This window comes from Callospermophilus lateralis, chromosome 3, assembly GCF_048772815.1.
Source record: "Callospermophilus lateralis isolate mCalLat2 chromosome 3, mCalLat2.hap1, whole genome shotgun sequence".
NCBI classification, from domain to species: Eukaryota; Metazoa; Chordata; class Mammalia; order Rodentia; family Sciuridae; genus Callospermophilus; species Callospermophilus lateralis.
Window position 1 is genome coordinate 5,080,096 of NC_135307.1, and position 23,382 is coordinate 5,103,477.

At 40.5% G+C, this 23,382-nt stretch overlaps 1 protein-coding gene across 5 annotated transcripts in view; it reads right to left on the bottom strand.

Moving 5' to 3' along the window:
- The window catches only part of Ppp2r5c (protein phosphatase 2 regulatory subunit B'gamma), a 140,604-nt gene that overhangs the window by 106,621 nt on the left and 10,601 nt on the right, over nucleotides 1-23,382 (bottom strand). For 4 of the 5 annotated variants that reach the window (XM_076849634.2, XM_076849637.2, XM_076849636.1 and 1 more), the window contains exon 3: nucleotides 14,334-14,499. In XM_076849634.2, coding sequence (XP_076705749.1) covers nucleotides 14,334-14,499 — 166 coding nt within the window. The remainder of the gene's footprint in view (nucleotides 1-14,333; nucleotides 14,500-23,382) is intronic. The other variant, XM_076849635.2, reaches the window with a different exon arrangement.

The window sequence follows — 23,382 nt, forward strand, 5'->3', positions numbered from 1 at the left end:
AGAATTTTCAGACATGAAAAAGTATTTCTGAAGTTAAAAGGTCAACAAATGGGTCAAACACATAAAGACAAACCTGAAAATTCTCAATCAGGTAGAAATTGAGAACAATGATTTAGAAACTTTGGTAGCAATTTAGCAGTAATTTTATGTCTGCTGACTATAATAATAAAAAAATTATGGGAGTATTTTATATTTCACTTTTGCAATTATTTATTTTTATTGTACTTTATGATAAAATAAAGGACTGATATCCAAGATAGATAAAGAACTGTTATAATAATAAGAAAATCAACTTAAAAACATACAAGAGGATTTGAACATACATTTCGTTAAAAATTATAAACAAACAGCCAATAGGCCCATGAAAAGATGCCATTTTCAATCACTAGGGAAATACAAATAAAAACCACCACACACCCACAGAAAGGCTACAGTCCAGTGGCTAGGCTATATCAAGTAAATGAAGGGGACACATGGGAACTGTGATGAATCAATGGTGGGACCTCTTTGAAAAATAATATGGCAAGTTTCTTAAAAAGCTAGACAGAAACTTACCACATAAGCCAAGCAACCAGCAATTCAATTCATAGATACTGACACAAAATAAATGAAAATTTATGTTTACACAAAGACTTATAACAGCAGTATCATTCATACTAGCTTAAAAAAACCAACCCACATTCGAATTAATTGGTCAGTGGACAAACAAAAAGTGGCAATATTCACAATAACAAAAGAAACAAACTACTCAACAGGGATGAGCCTCCAAAACCTTTATCAAGCAAGACATACAAGATCATGTACTATGCCAACCAAGAATACTACACCCAGCAAAGCTATCTGTTGTGGTTTAGATGTGAGGTGTACTCCAAAAGCTCATGTCAGACATTTCAAGAACACTTAGAGGTGAGGTGACTAGGCTGGGATTTTTAACCTCATCAGTGCATTAATCCCCTGGTAGCGATAAATTGGGTGGTAACTTGCAGGTAGGTAGGGTGTAGCTGGAGGAGGTGGGTCATTAGGGCATCCTTTAGGGTGTATATTTTTTCCTTGGGGAGAGAAGTCTCTTTCTCTCTGCTTCCTGGTGCCATGTTCCCTGCTGCTTTCTTCAGCCACATGCTTCTGCCATGATATCTGCCTCATCCCAGGCAGAGCAATGGAGCTGCCATCTATGGACTGAGACCTCTGAAACCAAGAGCCCCCAAATAAACCTTTTCTCCTCTAAAATTATTCTTGTCAGATCTTTTGGTCACAGTGATGAAAAACGTGCCTAAAACACTATCCTTCATAAATAAAGAACTGAAGTCTTTCCTAGAGAAACAAAACTGGAGGAAACTTATTACCAGTAACCAGCATTAAAAAGAACACGTAAGGAACTCTTATATGTATAAGCAAATAGATGATCATGAATAAATGCAAAAGTAGAAAACTTATCAGTAGAGCAGACATACAGAAGAGAAAAAGAATCAAACATCAGTACAGAAAACTATCAAACCACAAAGATAAACAATAAGAGAAGAATATAGGAACAAATAATAGGCAAAACATAAAGACAAAAATTAATAGAATGAAAGGAATATGTTATTAACAATTAATAATAATCCTGAATGTAAAAAGACCAAATCCTACAGTTAACAGATTGGCTGAATGGATTAAAAAAAAATAAGACTCAACTATATACTGCCTATAAGAAACTTACTTTGGGATCATAGATCCCAAAGGGATCGACTCAACAAGAGGATATAACAATTGCAAGAGGATATAACAGAGCACCCAAATATACAAAGCAAATATTATATCTGAAGGAAGAGATAGACTCTAGTACAAAAATATTGGAGGATGCAAATGGACCTAAAAGATATTTACAGAACATTCATCCAACAGCTGCAGAATACAAATCTTTCTTAATCAACACATGGTACTTATTCTCTAGGACAGATCATATGTCACTCCCAAACTAAGTCCTAACAATTTCAAAAAACACTCAAAACTATATATCATGCGTCTTCTCTGGCTACAATGGAGTAAAACTAGAAATCAATCAGGAATTTTAGATATCATACAAATGCGTGGAAATTAAACAACATGCTCCTGAACAGGTAATGGACCTACTATGAAATCAAAATGGAAATAAAAAAAAATTTCTTGACAAAAATGAAAATGGGAGCACAACATACCCAAACCTATAGGATACAGAGAACATAGTACTAAAAGGGAAGTTTATAGCAATAAGTGCCTCCACTAAAAAAAATTCAAATAAACAACCTAATGATGCAGCTCAAGAAACTAGAAAAGCAAGAACAAATCAAACCGAAAATTAGTAGAAGAATATAAACAATAAAATCAGAGAAGTAAGAAACAAAACTGAGACTAAAAGAATCAAAAAAATCAGTTAAGACAAAAAACTGAAAGTCTGAAAAGAAACAAAATCAACACACCTTTACCTAGACTCAGAAAAAAGAAGAGTCAAACAAATAGAATCAGAGATGAAAAAGGAGACACTACATCTGATATTTCAGAAATAAAACCACAAACACATAATTGGGAACTATTATAAAAAACTGCAGGCCAACAAATTGGAAAACTGAAGAAAAAGATACATTTCTGAACCCATATGACCTACTAAAACTGAACCATGAAGAAACAAAAACCTAAATGCACCAATAATAAGAAACAGGAATGAATCAGGAATAAAAAAAAAAAAATCTCTAAACAAAGAAAAGCCTTTGCTGATGAATTTAATCAAACTTTTAAAGAACTAACATCAGTTCTTCTCAAACCATTCCAAAAAAATTTAAAAGAAAAAAACCCTTCCAAATTCATTACCTTGATGCCAAAATCTGATAAGGAAAAAAAATCTGACAAGGCCATAACTGAAAAAAAGAAAACTATAGGCCAATATCCCTGCTGAAAAAAAGATACAGAACTTCTCAACAAAATATTAGTGAACTGAATCTATTAACACATCAAAGAGATTATATACCATGACCAAGTAGGATTTATCCTAGGGACGCAAGACTGGTCGACGCATTTTTGGTTCTCTTGATGTAACACATCACATCAAGAGAATAAAGGATAAAACCCATATGATCGTCTCAATACACTCACAAAAAAGCATTTGATGAAATTAACATTCTTTCATGAGAAGAAAAAAACTCTATATATTAGGTATAGAAGAAATATGCCTTGATAAAATAAAGGCTGTGTAAATTGAATAGGGAAAAGCTGAAAGCATTTCCTCTAAGATCCTGAACAAGACAAGCATGTCCACTTTTATCACTCTTATTCAATATAATACTAGAAATCCTAGGCAGAGCAATTAAGCAAGAAAAGAAATGAAGGACATCCAAATTGGAAAGGAAAAAAATCAAACTATCTCCGCTTGCAGACAACATGATCTTATATGGAGAGAAACCTAAAGACTCTACCAAGAAACTATGAAAATTGATTTTAAAAATTCAGTAAAGTTTCAGGACACAAAATCAATATAAAACTATCAGATTTTTTCCTACACATTAACAACAAACCTATTGAAAAATAAATCAAGAAAGAAATCCCATTCACAATAGACACAAAAATTAAAATATTTATGAATAAAATAAACAGGTAAGTAAAAGATCTCTACAATGAAAATTATACAACACTGATGAAAAAAAAAAAAACTGAAGAGGACACACATAAGTGGAAAGATAGCCTGTGTAATTTAATTTACAGAGTCAATGTAATTCCTATCAAAGTACCAGTGACATTCTTCACAGAAATAGAAAAATAGTTCATAAAGTCTATATGGAAGCACGAAAGACCCCAAATAGACACAGCAACCTTGGAGTAAAAAGAATTAAGCTGGAGGCATTATGATACATGACTTCAAAATGAACTACACAAAACTATAATGACCCAAACAGCATGGTAAATAGTATAAAAACTACACCTAGATAAAGGGAACAGAAAATAAATCCACACATCTACAGCCATTGATTTTTGACAGAGGTGCTGAAATACAATGGAGAAAGAACAGTGTGTTCAATAAATGGTGCCGGGACAGATGGATGCATGCAGAAACCTAAAGACTCCACCAAGAAACTATTATCCTCCCCCAAAGGATGATGAAAGTAGACCCTTATCTCTCACAATATATTAAAAAAAACAACTCAAAATGGATCAAAGACCTAAGTGATTTTAAAAATTATTTTGATTTTAAAAATTCAGTAAAGTTTCAGGACTCAATATAAAAATATCAGATTTTTTCTACACAATAACAACAAACCTATTGAAAAATAAATCAAGAAAGAAATCCCATTATCTAAAATTATCTGAAACTTTAAAAAAAAAAAAAACAACAGGGAAAACACTTCAAGACATTGGTATGGGCAAAGATGTTTTGGTTAAGACCCCCAAAGGATAAGCAATAAAAACAAAAATAGACAAACGGGACTCTATCATACTAAGAAGCTTCTGTTCAACAAAGGAAATGATCCAAGGAGACAACTTACAGAAGGGGAGAAATTATCTGCAAATTATTCTTCTGACAAGAAGAATACCCAAAATATATAAAGAACTCAACAGCAAGAAATTACTCCTAATAATTTAAATTTTAAGCTAGGCAGATGATCTGAATAGGCATTTCTCAAAAGAAAATATCCAAACACAATGTGTAAGTGAAAAATGCTCAATATCCCTAATAACCAGGAGATATGAATTCAAACTATGAGGTATCTTTTCATTCCAATTAGAATTGCTATTATCAAAACAAAAGAAATAACAACTGCTGATGAGGATGTGGAGTAACAGGGGCTCTTACTCACTTTTGGTGGGAATGTAAATTAGTACAACTATTATGGAGAATCCTTAATAAACTAAAAATAGATCTACCAAAATGATCCAGAAATTCCACTTCTGGGTATATGCACAGGAAATGAAATCAGTATCTTGAAGAGACCTCCACACTCCTATGTTTATTGTGGCAATGTTTGCAATAGCAAAGATGTAGCGTCAACCAAAATATCTATCAAGAATGAATGGATAAAGAAAATGTGGAGTATATATACAATGGAATACTACTGAGCTATAAATAGAATGGAATCCTGTATTATATGGCAACATGAATATAATTTGAAGACATTGTACTAACACAATGAATAAATCAGTCAGAAAAACAAATGCATTATGTGAAATAAATAAATAAATGAAATAAATCAGTCAGAAAAACAAATGCATTATGTTGTCACTAATATGTGGAAGCTAAAAATGCTGATTCAGAAAAACTGAGAATAGAATTGTAGTTACTAGAGGCTGAGAAGGATAAGGGTTGGGGGGCGATGAGAGGCTAGAAAATGGATGCCAAAATAAAATCAGGTTTGAGGAATAAGTTCTAGTGTTCCAGAGCATAGTAGAGGTGTTAATTTATATCAAGAAAACTAGAAGAGAGAAGTCAGAAGGTTATTAACACATAACTTTACAAGAAAAAGACCACATCTTGTACAATCTCAAATCTAGAGACAGAAAGCATAGAAATGGTCACCTGCAGCGGGGGCTGGGAGTAGGTGCTGATGGCAAATGAGCACATGAGGTAAGATGGAAATGTTCTAGAACTGGAGTGCAGTAATGGATGCACAATGCTACCCATGGAGTAAGACAACTTTCCCATTCACAATAGGTATGCAAATTATGCCTCAATAAAATTCTAATAAAATCTGTGACTCTAAAATCATGAGATAGAGCTAAAGTTATTCTCAGAGGAATATATGGCTTTAAATTCCTTTATTAAGACTACCAACCAAGAAAAGCTCAGGACCGGATGGATATACAGCAGAGTTTTACAAGAACTTTAAAGAAGAACTAATACCAATACTCTACAATCTATTTCAGGAGATAGAAAAAGAGGGAGAACTTCCAAATTCATTCTATGAGGCCAATATCACCCTGATTCCCAAACCAGATAAAGACACCTCAAAGAAAGAAAACTACAGACCAATATCCCTAATGAATTTAGATGCAAAAATTCTCAATAAAATTCTGGCAAATTGGACACAAAAACATATCAAAAAGATCATGCACCATGATCAAGTAGGATTCATCCCTGGGATGCAAGGCTGATTCAATATATGGAAATTAATAAACGTTATTCACCACATCAATAGACTTAGAGATAAGAACCATATGATCATCTCGATAGACGCAGAAAAAACATTCGACAAAGCACAGCATCCCTTTATGTTCAAAACACTAGAAAATCTAGGGATAACAGGAACTTACCTCAACATTGTAAAAGCTACCTATGCTAAGCCTCAGGCTAGCATCATTCTAAATGGAGAAAAACTGAAGGCATTTCCTCTAAAATCTGGAACAAGACAGGGGAGCCCTCTCTCACCACTTTTATTCAATATAGTTCTCGAAATACTGGCCAGAGCAATTAGAGAGACAAAAGCAATTAAAGGCATTAAAATAGGAAAAGAAGAACTTAAACAATTACTATTTGCGGATGATATGATCCTATACCTAGAAGACACAAAAGGGTCTACAAAGAAACTACTAGAGCTAATAAATGAATTCAGCAAAGAGGCAGGATATAAAATCAACACGCATAAATCAAAGACATTCCTGTGTATCAGCGACAAATCTTCTGAAATGGAAATGAGGAAAATCACCCCATTCACAATATCCTCAAAAAAATTAAAATACTTGGGAATCAACCTAACAAAAGAGGTGAAAGATTTATACAATGAAAACTACAGAACCCTAAACAGAGAAATAGAAGAAGATCTTAGAAGATGGAAAAATATATCCTGTTCATGGATAGGCAGAACTAACATCATCAAAATGGCGACATTACCAAAATTTCTCTATAGGTTCAATGCAATGCCAGTCAAAATCCCAACGGCATTTCTTGTAGAAATAGATAAAGCAATCATGATATTCATATGGAAAAATAAAAGACCCAGAATAGCAAAAACAATTCTAAGCAGGAAGTGTGAATCAGGAGGTATAGCGATACCAGATTTCAAACTGTACTACAGAGCAATAGTAACAAAAACAGCATGGTACTGGTACCAAAACAGGCGGGTGGACTAATGGTACAGAATAGAGGACACAGAAACCAATCCACAAAATTACAACTATCTTATATTCGATAAAGGGGCTAAAAGCATGCAATGGAGGAAGGATAGCATCTTCAACAAATGGTGCTGGGAAAACTGGAAATCCATATGCAATAAAATGAAACTGAATCCCTTTCTCTCACCAAGCACAATAGTTAACTCAAAATGGATCAAGGAGCTTGATATCAAATCAGAGACTCTGCGTCTGATAGAAGAAAATGTTGGCTTCGATCTACATATTGTGGGGTTGGGCTCCAAATTCCTTTATAGGACACCCATAGCACAAGAGTTAAAAACAAGAATCAACAAATGGGACTTACTCAAACTAAGAAGTTTTTTCTCAGCAAGAGAAACAATAAGAGAGGTAAATAGGGAGCCTACATCCTGGGAACAAATCTTTACTCCTCACACTTCAGATAGAGCCCTAATATCCAGAGTATACAAAGAACTCAAAAAATTAGGCAATAAGAAAACAAATAACCCAATCAACAAATGGGCCAAAGACCTGAACAGACACTTCTCAGAGGAGGACATACAATCAATCAACAAGTACATGAAAAAATGCTTGCTAAGAGCCACAGCCAAGCAGCATGATGCATGGCATTTTTGGTTGAAAGATGATGCCAGCAAGCCATTGAGATGATATGATTATGTTAAGATCTGCATTCTTAACTCCTGCTGTCCATCTCGGCCTGCTATGGGACTCCTGGAGAGTTCCCATTGGTTGGGGAAGTGCGGTAGGAGGAAATTTCGGAGGAGGGACTTCCTGTTGGTGTCCGGGAGAATGCGTCGTGGGTCAGTAGGCAATCTTCCCGGGAGCGTACGGGGCATTGGCGGCAGTTTCAAAAAATAAAGTTTGTTCCTGCTTGAGTGGCTTGTGATTTTGTGCCCAGCCAGACTGTGGCAAATGCTCACCATCTCTAGCAGTCAGAGAAATGCAAATCAAAACCACCCTAAGATACCATCTCACTCCAGTAAGACTGGCAGCCATTATGAAGTCAAACAACAACAAGTGCTGGCGAGGATGTGGGGAAAAGGGTACACTTGTACATTGCTGGTGGGATTGCAAATTGGTGCGGCCAATTTGGAAAGCAGTATGGAGATTCCTGGGAAAGCTGGGAATGGAACCACCATTTGACTCAGCTATTGCCCTTCTCAGACTATTCCCTGAAGACCTTAAAAGAGCGTACTATAGGGATACTGCTACATCGATGTTCATAGCAGCACAATTCACAATAGCTAGACTGTGGAACCAACTTAGATGCCCTTCAATAGATGAATGGATTAAAAAATGTGGCATTTATACACAATGGAGTATTACTCAGCACTAAAAAATGACAAAATCATGGAATTTGCAGGGAAATGGATGGCATTAGAGCAGATTATGCTAAGTGAAGCTAGCCAATCCCTAAAAAACAAATGCCAAATGTCTTCTTTGATATAAGGAGAGCAACTAAAAACAGAGCAGGGAGGAAGAGGATGAGAAAAAGATTAACATTAAACAGGGATGAGAGGTGGGAGGGAAAGGGAGAGAGAAGGGAAATTGCATGTAAATGGAAGGAGACCCTCATTGTTATACAAAATTACATATAAAAGCAAGTGAGGGGAAAGAGAAAAAAAATCAAGGGAGAGAAATGAATTACAGTAGATGGGGGTAGAGAGAGAAGATGGGAGGGAAGAGGAGGGGGGATAGTAGAGGATAGGAAAGATAGCAGAATACAACAGACACTAGTATGGCATTATGTAAAAACGTGGATGTGTAACCGATGTGATTCTGCAATCTGTATACGGGGTAAAAATGGAAGTTCATAACCCACTTGAATCAAATGTATGAAATATGATATGTCAAGAGCTTTATAATGTTTTGAACACCAATAAAAAATAAATAAATTCCTTTATTATTAAAAACCAACTAAAGATAAGTGAATTTGACTTAATAAATAAGAAGGATAATTAAAGATAAAAGTAGAGATGAATGATACTGAACACAAACAAAATAGTCAAAAGGATAAATGAACTCCTAAAGTGAAATAATAACCACAGAGGTGGAAGAGATGAAAATATTCATTAAGCTGGGTATGGATGGAAGGCTAAGGAAGGAGGATCCCAAGTTTGAGGCCAGCCTCTTCAAATTAGAGACCCTGTCTCAAAATGGAATAATAAAGAGGTGGGGATATAGCTCAGGGATAGAGCTCTAGTCCATCAGGCATGAAGCCCTAGACTCTATCCCCAGGACCACAAAAGAATTTGTTAAGCAGTACCATGTACTAGTTCCCATGTGACCCACTATAAAAGGAAGCTACGAATTATTACAGAGAAAAGCACTCTGCCCAGCTGGGTCTTATAGCAACCTTCTAACTTTATTTCATGAAGACAATTTTATTATTTCTGAAGCCGATGCATCGATCCTTGCCATGAGATGGCGGTATGAGGAGCTGGGTAGAAACCATCTGTGGACCACCTTCAGGAAAGATCAGAGTGCCAGTATCCATGCACCTAGATTCAATAAGCTATGATTGTACCAAAAAGGAAGAACACTACATGCTAGCTTCAAGCAGTAAATATTGTTTTTTTCCCATTTTTTTATTGATGCACTATATGTGTACTAATGGTGGGATTCGTTGTTACACATATTCATACGCGCACACAATATAACAATATATAATTATGCTAAAAAGTATTTTTAATGCCTGAACATCCAAAGTAATAGATCTATTGGACCTTCATCACATGACTAATCGCTTAATGGAAATACATCTTATTTTTGCAGATTACTGTAATAAACAAAGTTTTAAGTTTACTTTTTTTCAAGTATGCTGCAATACTTTTTCAAGTATTCTAGAAGCAAGGGACATAACTACTTGAATAAAATAACTACTTGTAACTGAAAATATACATCTAAGGTGTCCCAACTCCTTGTCTTTTGAATTCTTGATCCTTAAACTGGAGCATCTCTATCAACTTTTGTTGTCTTTTTGTTTCTCCTCAATTTTGTGTCTGAAAGTCAAGGGAGGGGCTGGACTTGTGGTTCAGTGGTAAAGCGCTCCCTTAGTACACATGAGACACTGGGTTTGATCCTCAGCACCACATTATACATACACACACACACACACACATACATATATACATATATATATTTTTTAAAGCAAGGGAAATAATTCAGGAAATAAACTTCTTCATCAAAGCTTTAAGAAACTGCACACACTATTCTACTGCAGTAGTGTGCTGTCAATCCTACAAATTTATAAACTCAAGATTTACATCTCCTGTGAATTCAGGTAGGACTTTATTCTCAAAGGAAAACACACACCCAGTATCTCTTATTCCCAAGTTGTTTCCATTTTAATTGTCCCAACACTGTAGCATAGTCACTCAAACCTGTGTTATTTCTTACATCTATATGCTGTAACTGTTAGCGGTTTTATCACCTCTTTGACAGTGACAGAGTCACTACAATTAGATTTAACATGGATTAACCAACTCTTAAGACAAAAATTTGGTTATTTTGCCTTCACCAGGTTGATATTTTCCCAAAGCAGTGTTATAAAAATTCAAGGAACTCATAAAACAATATGAGAGAAAAAAAATATATATAATTGGGCCAATTATCACTCCCCTGCACTTATTCCCTCCCCCGGTCACTTTATTCTATTCATCTCTCTTGGATTGTCATGAAATCCCCTCCCCCCAACCGTTCTTCCCTCTTTAGTTTCCACGAGAGAAAACTTGCCACCCCTGATCTTCTGAGTTTGGCTTATTTCACTCAACATAATGTTCTCAAGTTCCATCCATTTTCCTGAAATTTACATAATTTCATTTTTCTTTATGGCTGAATAAAACTCCATTGTGTTTATACATTACATTTTCTTTATCCAATCATTTGCTGATGGACACCTGGGCTGCTTCCATACTTTGGCTACTGTGAATGGTGCTGCTTTAAACATGGGTAATGCATGTACCACTGTAGTGTGACAACTTAATTCTTCAGGATAAATACTGAGGAGTAGTATAGCTGGGTCATATGGTGCCTACTCTTTTCAGGAACCTCCATACTGATTTCCATTGTGGTTGAACTAATTTGCAATCCCATCAAAAGTGTGAAAATGTTATTTTTCTTTATATCCTCTCCAGCATTTATTATAAAATCAAAGATTAAGAAAATTAAGTAAATGGAATCAGGCAATATATAAAAACAATAATATGCTTCAGCATATTATTGAGATTTATTCCAACAAAGATCATGCAAAACCAGAAAGATCTATCAACACAGCAATCATAATATTGCATTAACATCTTGCAGAGAAAAAAATCACACAGCATTTAATCTGGTTCCGTAATAGCACGTGCACTGGCACAGTACCACCTGGCTTGCACAGCCAGCCAGGGCCATGCTGGTGCACGTCCTGGACACCAGCCACCCAGTGAAGATCATTTCTCAGAACTAAGAGCGACTTTCACATTGTATGCAGCAATCCTGAAGCTATTCATCAAAATGGGAGAAACAGGATGCCTGCTATCCCCTATTACCTGGGCTTAACTGGTCCTGGTCAGTGTTAAGATAAAATTAGAATACATCCAACCACCCACCCACTCGTGCTCACCTGTACTGGTATAAATGCTAGAAGAGAGCGAGGAGTGCTGACACACTGTGATCCCAGCTATTTGGGAGGCTAGGGCAAGAGGACTGTAACTTTGCAGCCAGCCGGGATAACTCAGTAAGATACTCTCAAAACAAAACAAAATAGAGGACTGGGGATGTAGCTTAATGGTAGAGCACTTGCTTAGCATGTGAAAGGCCCTGCAAGAAATTCCCAATACTGGGGCAGGGAGGGGAAGGGAAAAGAGATAAAAGACCTGATTAGTTACCTTTGACAGGGCTCTAAGAGCTATATAAGCAGATTCTAGTAAAGACTTACTTAAATTAATAAGAAAATTTGGTATAGTGATGGCAAAAGAAAACATTTAAAAACCAATTTTTTTTTAGGAATTTAACAAGAATCAAAATAAATCAAAATGACAAAAATAAATCCAGTCACAAGAGTGACAAAAATTACAAAGTATTTAAAAATAAATTTAATGAAAAGGTGAAGGCTTATAAGAAGCCCAAAACATAGCAGAAAACAGGACCCACAAAAATGGGTCTTCTTCCAGAAGGAGAAAGTTATAAAAAATATCATTCTTATCCAAATTAATAGAGAACTTTAAGATAATGCCAATAAATTCTGATGTTTTCTGAACCAGACAGTATTACTGATGTTTTAGAATACCAGAGAAAGAATTATCAAACAAGCTCAGTGAGGTTTTTTTTGGGGGGTGGGGGGGTACTGGGGATTGAACTCAGGAGCACTCAACCACTGAGCCACATCCCCAGCTCTATTTTGTATTTTATTTAGAGACAGCATTCAACTGAGTTGCTTAGTACCTCACTTTGCTGAGGCTGGCTTTGAACTTGTGATCCTCCTGTCTCAGCCTCCCGAGCTGCTAGGATTACAGGCGTGTGCCACCATGCTTGGCTTCCTGTGAGGTCTTGATCAGTGTGAAATGCTCCTAGACATGGATAGATCATGTAGAGTTTATACTTTTGCAGAACAATGAAAATTTAGGTGTCAGTGGAAGAATACTGTGTGACAGGTATAATCAGAAAAGAAAGAAATGGGGGTTGAAAGCAGCACAGAGAGGCAGAGTGATGGCTGGAAAAAGAGGCATGTACACAGACTCCCTGGAAGGTGTGAAGGAAGACCAGAAGAACACTCAAGCCTACACTGGTGCCTGCCCAGGCTCTGACCTGTGTGTGAAAGGGGCACAGCACAGACCCAATATGCCAGCTGGGATAGGACTAGGGCAGGGCTTGGTGCTTGAAGGGTCAGTAATAGCTATGCCCAGCCTTTTCATCCCAGACATCCAAGTCATTCTGATCCTGGGCCTACTGAGAGCACTGAAGGGAGGAGTATCATGCACACATCCCTTCTTTTGCTAAGTTACCACTGTTGAGTGCCAGAGAGCAGGGGTTTCATTTTGTTTAATGCTGCACCCCCAGGATCTAGAACAGGCCTGCTTCCCTAAGTGTCCAGCTGAATGGGAACAAGTAGCACCAGAAAGGCATGGGCTGTTTGGGAGGGGAAAGAATCATCAAAAATGATGTAGTGACCTTATTATCAAATCACAAAGCTAAAGTGAATAAGCCAAATACAGGCTCTGCAGAATGCAGTGAGTGGAGAACCTGGATTTTTAGCAAGCAAATGACAGGAAATTCATGCATAAATCTTCCATCCCTCCATCTATCCATCCAGCCACCCACCCACTTCCATCCCTCCAACTATCCCTCCAACCACCCACCCACTCATGTGCTCACCTGTCCATGTACCCATTTCCCCTCAATCCCTGAACATTTGCATGGAGCTCCTGCTATGCCCCATGGTGTGAAGGTGCTAGGAATACAGTTATAAAGGAGATAACTTTCCAGCCCAATAAAGATTAACTGTAAAAGGCCCAGTAATAGAATTTAAGATACAAAAAACACCAGTGTTTTTTTTTTAATTTAATGTACCAGCTTTTATATTGGCAAATATAAAGGTTTTCAGAGGTTCACATTTTTTTCTTTAGGGTCCTTACCCCATTTCCTTGATAAGATTTTTAAAATCTCAACCTCAAAATCTGAAAGAAACTTTTAGGAATTGCACTGTCAAATGGACAGAGACAGCTGTGCCATTTGGGGGAAAATTTCAAGTGAACTGCAATTTCCCCTGACTGATCCCATGAGGAGGCCTGGTTGGCGGTGATCTCCAAATGATTCATAACAAAGCAAGTCCATGGAGTACCACAGCTACTTCTTCATTTCTTTAATACTAGAAGAATGAAGAGGTTCTACTGTAACTTTTACAACTACTCTACTTGTAGAAACTCCTTTCTGAACTGCTACAGTTCAAAGACTAATAAAGGGAATAATTTGCAAGAAAAATTGGCTAGCCTACTTGAAACTACTATGAAAAGATGTGAAACTTTTCCTCTTAGTGTAGAATACTTATAATACATTAGTTATTGGATTGGTATCTTAATAGCTCTGAAACGTAAAATGTTAGTTGAGTAAATAAATTAATGGCATTCCATTTAAGTAAGTGAGAAGATGATGCCAAGAAATATAAACACAGAAAAGGAATAAGAAGCAGCAACTATCAAAACATTATTTCTTCCCCAAGTATTGAAACATTTAATTTTTAAAAGACAAATAAAAATTACCTTTTAAAGATGGTAGTTTTTGCAGTTCTCTATTATTGCTGGCACTAAACCGTGAAGAATTCTGCCGCTTGTCTTTTTTCACAATGGGCTGAGGGGCTGGTACCTTTATTTTAGAAGATGTTGAAGACTGGACAGCCACAAGGCTGTTCTTCCTGCTGGAAATCTGCTTTCCAAATAAAAACAGAACATGTAAAACAGCTGTGCTTATGGGACAAACAAAATATAGAAAAAATACACAACCCTCAAGTCTTGCTCTGGGACAATGTTCTCTGCTCTGCTGCAGGCGATTCCCTGGAGCTGCTGGAGGGCAAGGCTCACATCCCACCTCCAGTAATGCTGGACTTCAGAGGCTCACAAGATACCTCACTCCTTTCTCTCTCTCCTTCTTTCCTCCTTTTCTTTCTCATTGTGTCTCTTTTTTTTTTAAAACAGTACTGGGCATGGAACCCATGGGTACTCTACCACTGAGCTACACCCCCAGCTGTTTTCTAAACTTTCTATTTTGAGACAGGGTCTCACTAAAGAACTTGAAATCCTCCTGCCCTAGCCTCCTGAGTAGCTGGGATCACAGGCCTGCACCACCATTTCAGGCTCCAGGAGGGAGGCAGGTGGTTCAGACAAGAGGAGGCAGAGGGTTGGAAGGGCAATGGAAGGTGGAAGCAGAAGTCAGAGTCAGAGAGAGCTGGAGACCAAAGAGGGACCACAAGCCCCTATACAGGCGGCCTCTAGAACCTGGAAAGGTCCAAAAGGCAGGTCTTCCTCTGAAGTCTTCAGAAGCAGCAGAGCCATGCCCATCCCCCTTTCAGACTTTGGATCTCCAAAACTGTAAGATGCTAAGTTTTGTGCTCCCATAAGCTATTTTGTTCATGGCCATGTGTAACAGAAGCAACAGGAAGTGAACTCAGTCTAGCACCTCCTAAGAGACAAGGTTTCCCTGCTGGCCCCCTCACTAGGCTGCAGAAAGGTGCTCCCCTGGAACCTAGAACTTTTCTTCCTCCTGGCTTTTCTCCTGTGTGCCTATCTCTAGGCTCCTACTCTCCCACTTATCTCCAGATGGCATATCCCACTCACGAGGCTGGCCTGTAACACACCAGTGAAATACTGGGGCAGAGTAGAGGAGAGTCAGAGGGAACATGCAGCAGAGCCACCAGGGACCTTGTCATCCACAAAGGCCTAAAGGGATGTGCTCTCCACTGTGACCCCGTGGAGATCATCTGGGCCTTGGGTCCCCATCAGGAGGGCTCTCTGGGCAATGACCATCTGGGATAGTTTGTTGCCACCATCACCCAGCAGTTGCCTGTAGGATTGACACAACATATCCGCTGTGCCCCATCTGTCTGCCCAAAGCAGTGGAGCTCATTTCTGCCCAGATGCACTTTGCAAAGGCCATGAGGCTCTGACCTAGAGCCAACCACCACCCAACCCATTCCCCAGCTGTACAGGGCCTAAGGGAGCAGGAATGTAACTGAGCCCTAAACAAACCTGTTCTCGTTTTAAAAAATACTTTATTTTTTTTTTGTTATAGTTGGACATAATACCTAATTTTTATTAATTTACTTTTATGTGGTGCGGAGGATCGAACCCAGGGTCTCACACATGCTAGGCGAGCACTCTATTGCTGAATCAGAACCCCAACCCCGAATCTGTTCTCATTTTTGAAAAAAAAAAAATTTTCACTAAGCAGTAAGAGCTGCTTTATTTTTCAATAATTTACCTAAGAAAAATTAAAAAGAGTTTTCCAAGATGAGACTGCCCAAGAAACAGCAGACAGAATTCTGAACTGGGAGTTCAGGCCTAGGTTACCTTCTCTCACACAGCCTGTTCCTGGTCAAAATGTACTTTCTTGGCTTTGATCTTGACATCTGCTATGGTGTGAATATACTTTATGTTCCCCTCAAAGGTTCATATCATGGGAACTTGGTCTCCAAGATGGTGGTGCCGGGAGGTGCTGTGGATCTTTAAAAGGCAGGGCCTACTGGGAGGCCCATGCATCACTGGGAGTGTGTCCTCAGGAGTGACTGTGGGACACTAATCTCTCTCTGCTCTGGATCTGAAATGGAACTGCTGGCTCGGATACACTCCCACCATTACCATTTGCCCTTTGGTCCTCACCAGAACCGAGCTGATGCAGGTGCTATGCCTTTGAGCCTCCAAGTCTGGGAGCAAATTAAACCTCTTTTTCTTTGTAAAGATCCTATATCTTGCATTTCATTATAGTGATGAAGGCCAACTAATACACCATCTATCAGTCTTTCTGTCAGATTATGAAAGAATACATATACTGTTCTTAAAAACACCACCTATAACTCACGTCCTCCTCGGAATTCCCCTAGGTAAAACTTAACTGCTCAACTTTCTTGAGATGCCCCTAGAAAAACCTCTAGCATTTACTCCAAAGTCACAGAGATACTTCCAGGACCTATCCTTGTTTTAAATGGCAAGCTACATATATGTGTTCCAAGAGATCATAAATTTTATTTTTATTTTTCCATAATGCCCAATCCAGTGCTATACACATAATGACCTTGATAAACAATAGGTAGAAAATAGATAAACACAGTTCCATAGCTGCTTCTACCCCAACAGTATAATAAACTGGGCATCTCATGTGGCCACTCTTGTAAGACTACAACTTGGTGATCTGGCTAACTTATAAATCAGGAGCAAAACAAATCCATAGGAAATGAAGCTCCTCACAGGGAACAGGTTGAAATAAGGTTTCTAATGTCTGTGGAAATAAAAAAATCACCCAGACTCCATCCCACTGGCTCCTCTCCCCTGAACCCTACCATACTCTCCCCACCCAGCCCCCTCCAGAACCTTCTCTCAGGAGGCAACAGAGTGAACTTCCAGAAAAGAAAATCTGCTCCCATACTCTAAGCTTAACCCACTGTGGCAGCTCCCAGGTCTTCTGGCCTCAGGGAAATTACCTTCCTCTGCCCAGCCATGTCCTACCACCATGTTTCTGTCCTCTTGCCAAGTGACTACTCTGGTTCCTTCAGGCCCCACCCTCCACCATGTTTAGACTCATTCTTTATGGGGCCCACAAGGCACTGTCAGCTCCTGTGTCATGTCACACGGTGGACCTGATGGTCCCAGCATGTGGCACTTTTACTCTCCTCTGTCAGCAATGAGATAGACACCTTTCTCCCTGACCAGGTCCATGAGTCCAGGAGGGCAGGGCCTGTCTGTCTGTCAGTTCTTTGGAGGACTTGGGACCCACCAAGCCAAAGAGGGCCCCCCCAAGGAAAGGAGCTCTGGGGGTCCCCCAAAGGCTCAGCATGGTGGCAAGCCAAAGCTAAGAGAGAAAGACAAGCACACACAGGCCTCAGAGGTGCAGTGAGTGTGCAGTCTCAAGTCCCTTGTGGCAACTCCGGCTCTCATACGTGAGGAGCCAAGGTACTTCTCCCTACTTCTTCCAGAACCAATTATATTTTATTTTCCTCATTAACAAATCAGCAGCAGGATTTCTCTTTGCTTACTTTCTTGGTTGCTGGCTGTCCTACCCTTCTCCAGAGACAGCAAGATCTCTTCTGCCTCCCTTGCACCCATGTCCCAGTGTCCAGGGCAGTGCTACCTGCTACCCAGTGAGCACTCAGGAAATCTTGTCTGGGCTGGAGATGTAAATTTGGAAGTCAACAGTCCCTAACTGGTTCCTGAAGTCTTGGGTGTGAACATCCCAGACAGAGGATGACAAAGGGAGAAAAGAGGAAAGAGACAGCCTGGGGCTGAGGAGTTCATGGCAAGCTGCAAGGCAGGAAGAACACTGGGGGGTGTGGTCTCCTGAAGAAGGCAGAGAGAGCCTTTCAGGATGGATGGATTTCAATGCCTTGAAATGGCCAAGCGCCTACCAGATTTAGCAGCACAGAGACTGTGGCGAATGGAGGTCGGTTTCCTGGAGTGGGGTTGGGAAAAGCAACTAGAACTGAGGACGAGGCAGAATCCATGAGGATTAGCAATATTTCTGAAAGAACTGGTTGGAAAGAAAAGAGGAGTTAGGGCACTGGAAGAAGCAGAGGGTTGGGGAGAAAGCCTCCAAGAATTTAGGATGAGAAAGGCTGGCATACCTGGATGCTGGGGGGATGGGGCCCCAGGAAGGAGTTGCAGCTGAGAGAAGGGCTATGCAGGGAAGGCCTGGACCTGGGTCTGCAGGAATAACAGGGTAGGAGAGGAAAAGGATGGTATGAGGTACAGACACCTGCCAGTGTGATGATTTTGTATAGGGAGGGGCAGAGGGAGAGAGGGAAAAAAAGAACGATATGAAGCCATCTGTCTACAGTCACTGTAAAGAGGTGGAGGGAGGAGACTGAGTGAGTGAAAAGGTCAGGGGGGATCACCTGGTGGAGGACAAAGGGCAAGGTGCCTGGAGAAGTGAGTAGCTATGAGCAAGCAGCCCATCAGGTCAACACACTAGCAAGGGCCAGTGCCCCAAGGGAGCACTATGCACATAGAGTCCTCCTATTTACCATGCAAATATCTGTCCAGTGCACGTGTATGCTAGACCCTGGGAGTGACACAGTTGTGGCCCTGTTTGGTGATGCCATAACCTGGAGGGAAGTGGGGCCAGGGCAGACTCCTGGGAGCAGCTCTTCCAGAATAGCACACAATCTGCAGGCACTCCCATGCTGTGCAGTGTCCTTATTTCACAGACAAGGAAAATGAGATGCAGAGTGTGGGGTGATCACCAGCGGCACACAGTACATGGTGTCACCACACTTGGACCCTGCTCCATCAATGGACTTTGCGTCCCAGGGTGAGCCCAGCACTGCCTCATCACCTGCCACTGACGCCACACACTGGAGAACAATTCTGCTCTGCAGTCTCAAAATTCTCCCCTTCTGCAATTTGATAACAGATTGACCCAACTACCATCACTTATAAGCCAGAGACTATATGATATCCTGTGACATGCCATTTAAGAAGTGTTTTCCAGCCAGAATCTGATCAAGCCTTTATGGAATGGAAAAGGGAAGATGCTGACCAGCACAGGGGTACACTCTGCAGAGCGTGGCGTGGGGAGCGGTGGCAGGCTCTCCACTGCAGCTGCTAACATCTGGCCAGGAAATCCTTCATTATTTGGGCTGCAGTCTGCACTGTATGAGGTTTACATTGTCCTGGCCCCTGCCCACAAGAAGCAAGCAGCCCCTGCCCAAGTTGTAACAACCAAGAATGTCTCTAGACGCTGCCAAATGTGCCCTGGGGGGTGAAATCATCCTTGGTTGACAATCACATCCTTCAAACATGTGTGAACAATTTGATTTAACAACTAAACTTCGAGAAAAGAAAAAAAAATCTAAGCAGAGATCTAAAAAGAGAAATGTAGGACACATAACAGCTGATAATATACACAGCTGATCAAGGAAGGCGGCAGGGGCAGCGGTGATTCCAATATTCATCATTAACTTTTTAGTATTTTTTTTAGGTCTGATGATTGTGATTTGGTTTTGTTTTAAGAGTGCAAAAAGCACACGAAATAAAAGCGAAAAGAGACAAATGGGATTATATAAAACTAAAAAGTTCTACACAGCAAGGGAAACATTAAACAAAGAGAAGAGCCAACCTATAGATGGGAGGAAATATTTGCCAAGTGTCCATTGACAGAGGGTCAACATCCAGAATGTATAAGACAGTAAAAAAACAACAAAGAGCAAGAAATCCAATAAAAAATGGGTCACCGACTTAATAGACTCTTCTCAAAAGAATAAATACAAATGGCCAACAAATACATGAAAATATTACAATGAGATATCACCTCACCCTAGTAAGAACCCTGCCACCACCACCACCAACACCACTGCTGGTGAGGATGTGGAGAAAAGGGAACTATACTTGGTAGGAATGGAAATAGTGCCACTGTTACCGAGGATAGGATAGCGGTTCCCCAATAAACTAAAAACAGAACTATTATAGGATCCAGCAATCCCGCTTCTGAGTATAAAGTCAAAATGAAATCAGCATACCAGAGAAATACCTGCATGCCCACGATTATTGTGGCACTATTTACAATAATTTAAGATACAGAATCAGCTTAGGTACCTAGCATATGAACAGATATAGAAAATATGACATATACACAATGGAATATTATTCAGACATAAATAATAAAACCCTACTGTTTGCAACAACATGGAATGAAACAAGGACATTGGGAAAAAAAGCCAGATATAGAAAGACAAGTACCACATGTTCTCTCATCGTGGAAGTTAAATAAAGCTGGCCTGAATGTAGAAGAGGGATCACTAGAGGGGGTAAAGAGAGGCTGAATGTGACCAAGGCCCTGCTGCATGTACTGAAATGTCACGCTGGCCCCCGTGAGTACACACACAGCCAAGGCGTGTTCAGGATAAAGAGGCCTGGTTGAGGGATGTGGTATGACATCCCAGGATGAGATGGGCCTCAGCAGTCAGAGGAGGGGAATGGGCGGCAAGCGCAGGGGGACCAGCTGTATCGCTGGCCTCCTCACGAAGATGGGTGACAAGGACCTGGGTGTTTGTCACACTTTTCCCTCCACTTCTGTGTATACGAGAAACCTTTACTCCTCTCTCGGGTTCAAGCCCTCACCTCTAGACTAGACCAGAGCAATGGAACAGCCCAGCCTTTGCCACAACCCTATTCATATTCTGCTACCAGACGTCCCCTGCTGAATCTCTGTTTCAGGCATGCCAGGCTACGCTCAGCTCAGGGTTGAGAATGTTCTCTAACACATGCTGTTTCAACATCTGGTCCTTCTACATGAAATGTCCTCCTCCCCTTCCAACATTTCCATCTCTCTGAAAGCTTCTGAAACGCTCAACCCTCGGTCCTGGCTCAAGTGCCACTTCTGTTCAACATCCCCCACTTCCTCACAGGAGTCAGGCTCAGCCACACTGTCCTTGACATTCTTAAGGTGCTGCCCTGAACTGATGCCGTGCCTCAAGTCACAGTCTGCCTCTACAAGACCTGTCCAGCTTTCCGAGAGCAGGAACCATGTCTCGTCGGTCTCCTCTGCAGTACTCAGGTGCCAGCTGTGGGGCTGGCTGACTACTACACTGCCCCCTGATTCTTACCTCTAGATCTGTCCCCCAGTTGGTTGTCCCAACTACAGCACACATGTGGGTTCCAACGATGCCAAACTGCTTGTCTTCCCAAAGTCTGTTTTTGTATGTTGATTAAGAACTTTTAAAAGAGAAATTTTTAAGGATAGAATTTTTTTGTTCTAACTAGTTATACATCATAGTAGAATGCATTTTCATATATCATACATAAGTGGAATATTTTAATCAAAATAGTGTGATGTGACACACAAGTCAGTGGGTTAGACATGAGCCAGGACCTTTCCACGGGGAAATTACACTAGCACCTTACTTCATAGCAGCATGACTGTTTTTTTAAAAGTGGAACATAATAATTGTAGCAATCTGTGGAGAAACTGGAACCCTGTGCATTGCTGGTGGCTTTGGGTGTTTGTCACACTTTTTCCTGTAAGACAGGTGGAAAACAGTTTGGGGGCTTCAATAAGTCAAACACAGAATTATCATGTGACCCAGCAATCCACTTACAGGTATACACTCCAAAGAACTAAAAACAGGTGCTCGAACAAAAGTGTGTACACAATGCTCACAGCAGCAGGGTTCACAGGAGGTGAGAGGTACAAACCACGCAAACATTCATCAGCAGATAAAATAAAATCTATCTGTCCTTACCATGGAACAGGATTCAGCCACAGGGGAATGAAACCCTGACACAGGGCCCAACAGGCCGAGCCTGGACACAGTGCTGAGTGGAAGAAGCTAGACACGGAAGGCCATACAGTGCATGATCCGTTGGTAAGAAATAGAGAGCACGCAAAGCCACTGAGAGGTTGGTGGCCACCAGGGACTGAGCAGGGGAGGAAGAGAGACTGCTTAATGGGCATGGGTTTGCATGTTCTAGATTCTTGTAGCCCTGCTGTCACAAACAGCAAGGGTGCCATAAGTGCCAGCAAGGTGCCTGGGGGTGGGAGGGCCACTGTTCCCCTGCTGAACACTAAGTGAGCAACAGCAGGTCGCTCATGGGGCAGGGTCCCATCACTGGCCTCCCAACAGCTTCTAGATGGCAGATGAAGTATTCAGAAAATGATTCTTTCACTGAAGTAACCAGCACTGATTTCAGAGAAGGGTCCCAAGGTGACAGTAAGACCTTCTATAGGTTAGGAGTTCCTCATAAAATAAAAACTAGGCATCCATCTTAAAATTAATTTTTGTCAAGAAGTATGACACTGTTGTGCTACCTGACTGGGCTAATTCTAAAAAAGATCTGATTCTCCCTTTACTACCACTCTGCTGGAATGTAAGTGATGGGTAGTTCTGCTTTTACCTGTTACTCATGAGGGGAGAGAAGCCTCAGGATTCACTTCAGCTCCTTTCCTTTGGCTCAATGTTGGAAAATCATTGATCAATGCAGTATTATTTATTTATTTTTGGTACCGGGGATTGAACCCAGGATACTTAACCACTGTGCCACATCCCGAGCCCTATTTTATTTAGAGACAGAGTCTCACTGAGTTGCTTATCACTTTGCTGTTGCTGAGGCGGCTGTGAACCCACAATCCTCCTGCCTCAGCCTCGCAAGGAGCTGGAATTACAGGCGTGCCCCACTGCTCAATGCCTTATTATTTATCACACAGGTCAAAATGGCTGACCTTCTCCCTTCACTTGAAGCCATTACAGTGAGTGCCCCAGAGATTTCCAGGTGAGTACCCCAGTCCCCACCTGTCTGCAAAGTAGCTGCATTGCTGGGCTACCAAGGGCAACTTTGGGATGCTGAGATGTATTTGAGGTCCTCAGCGGCCACATCAATGAAAGCTACACCATAAAATGGAAGTTTCCACCCTCTGCCCTTCTCAGGGCCTCCTGACTAAGCACCTGGGCCCTAGGGCTGCAGGAGTCACATGAATGGGGAGGGGTCTTGAGAAAAGGGAAAGTAGAGCAGCTGGTCCTGTGGTGAGGTAGGGCAAGGTACTACCCAGGCAGACCCATGACCCTATGTTTGGGCTCAGGCAGCCCGAGGAGTTAGCTCATTGCCCTGTGGT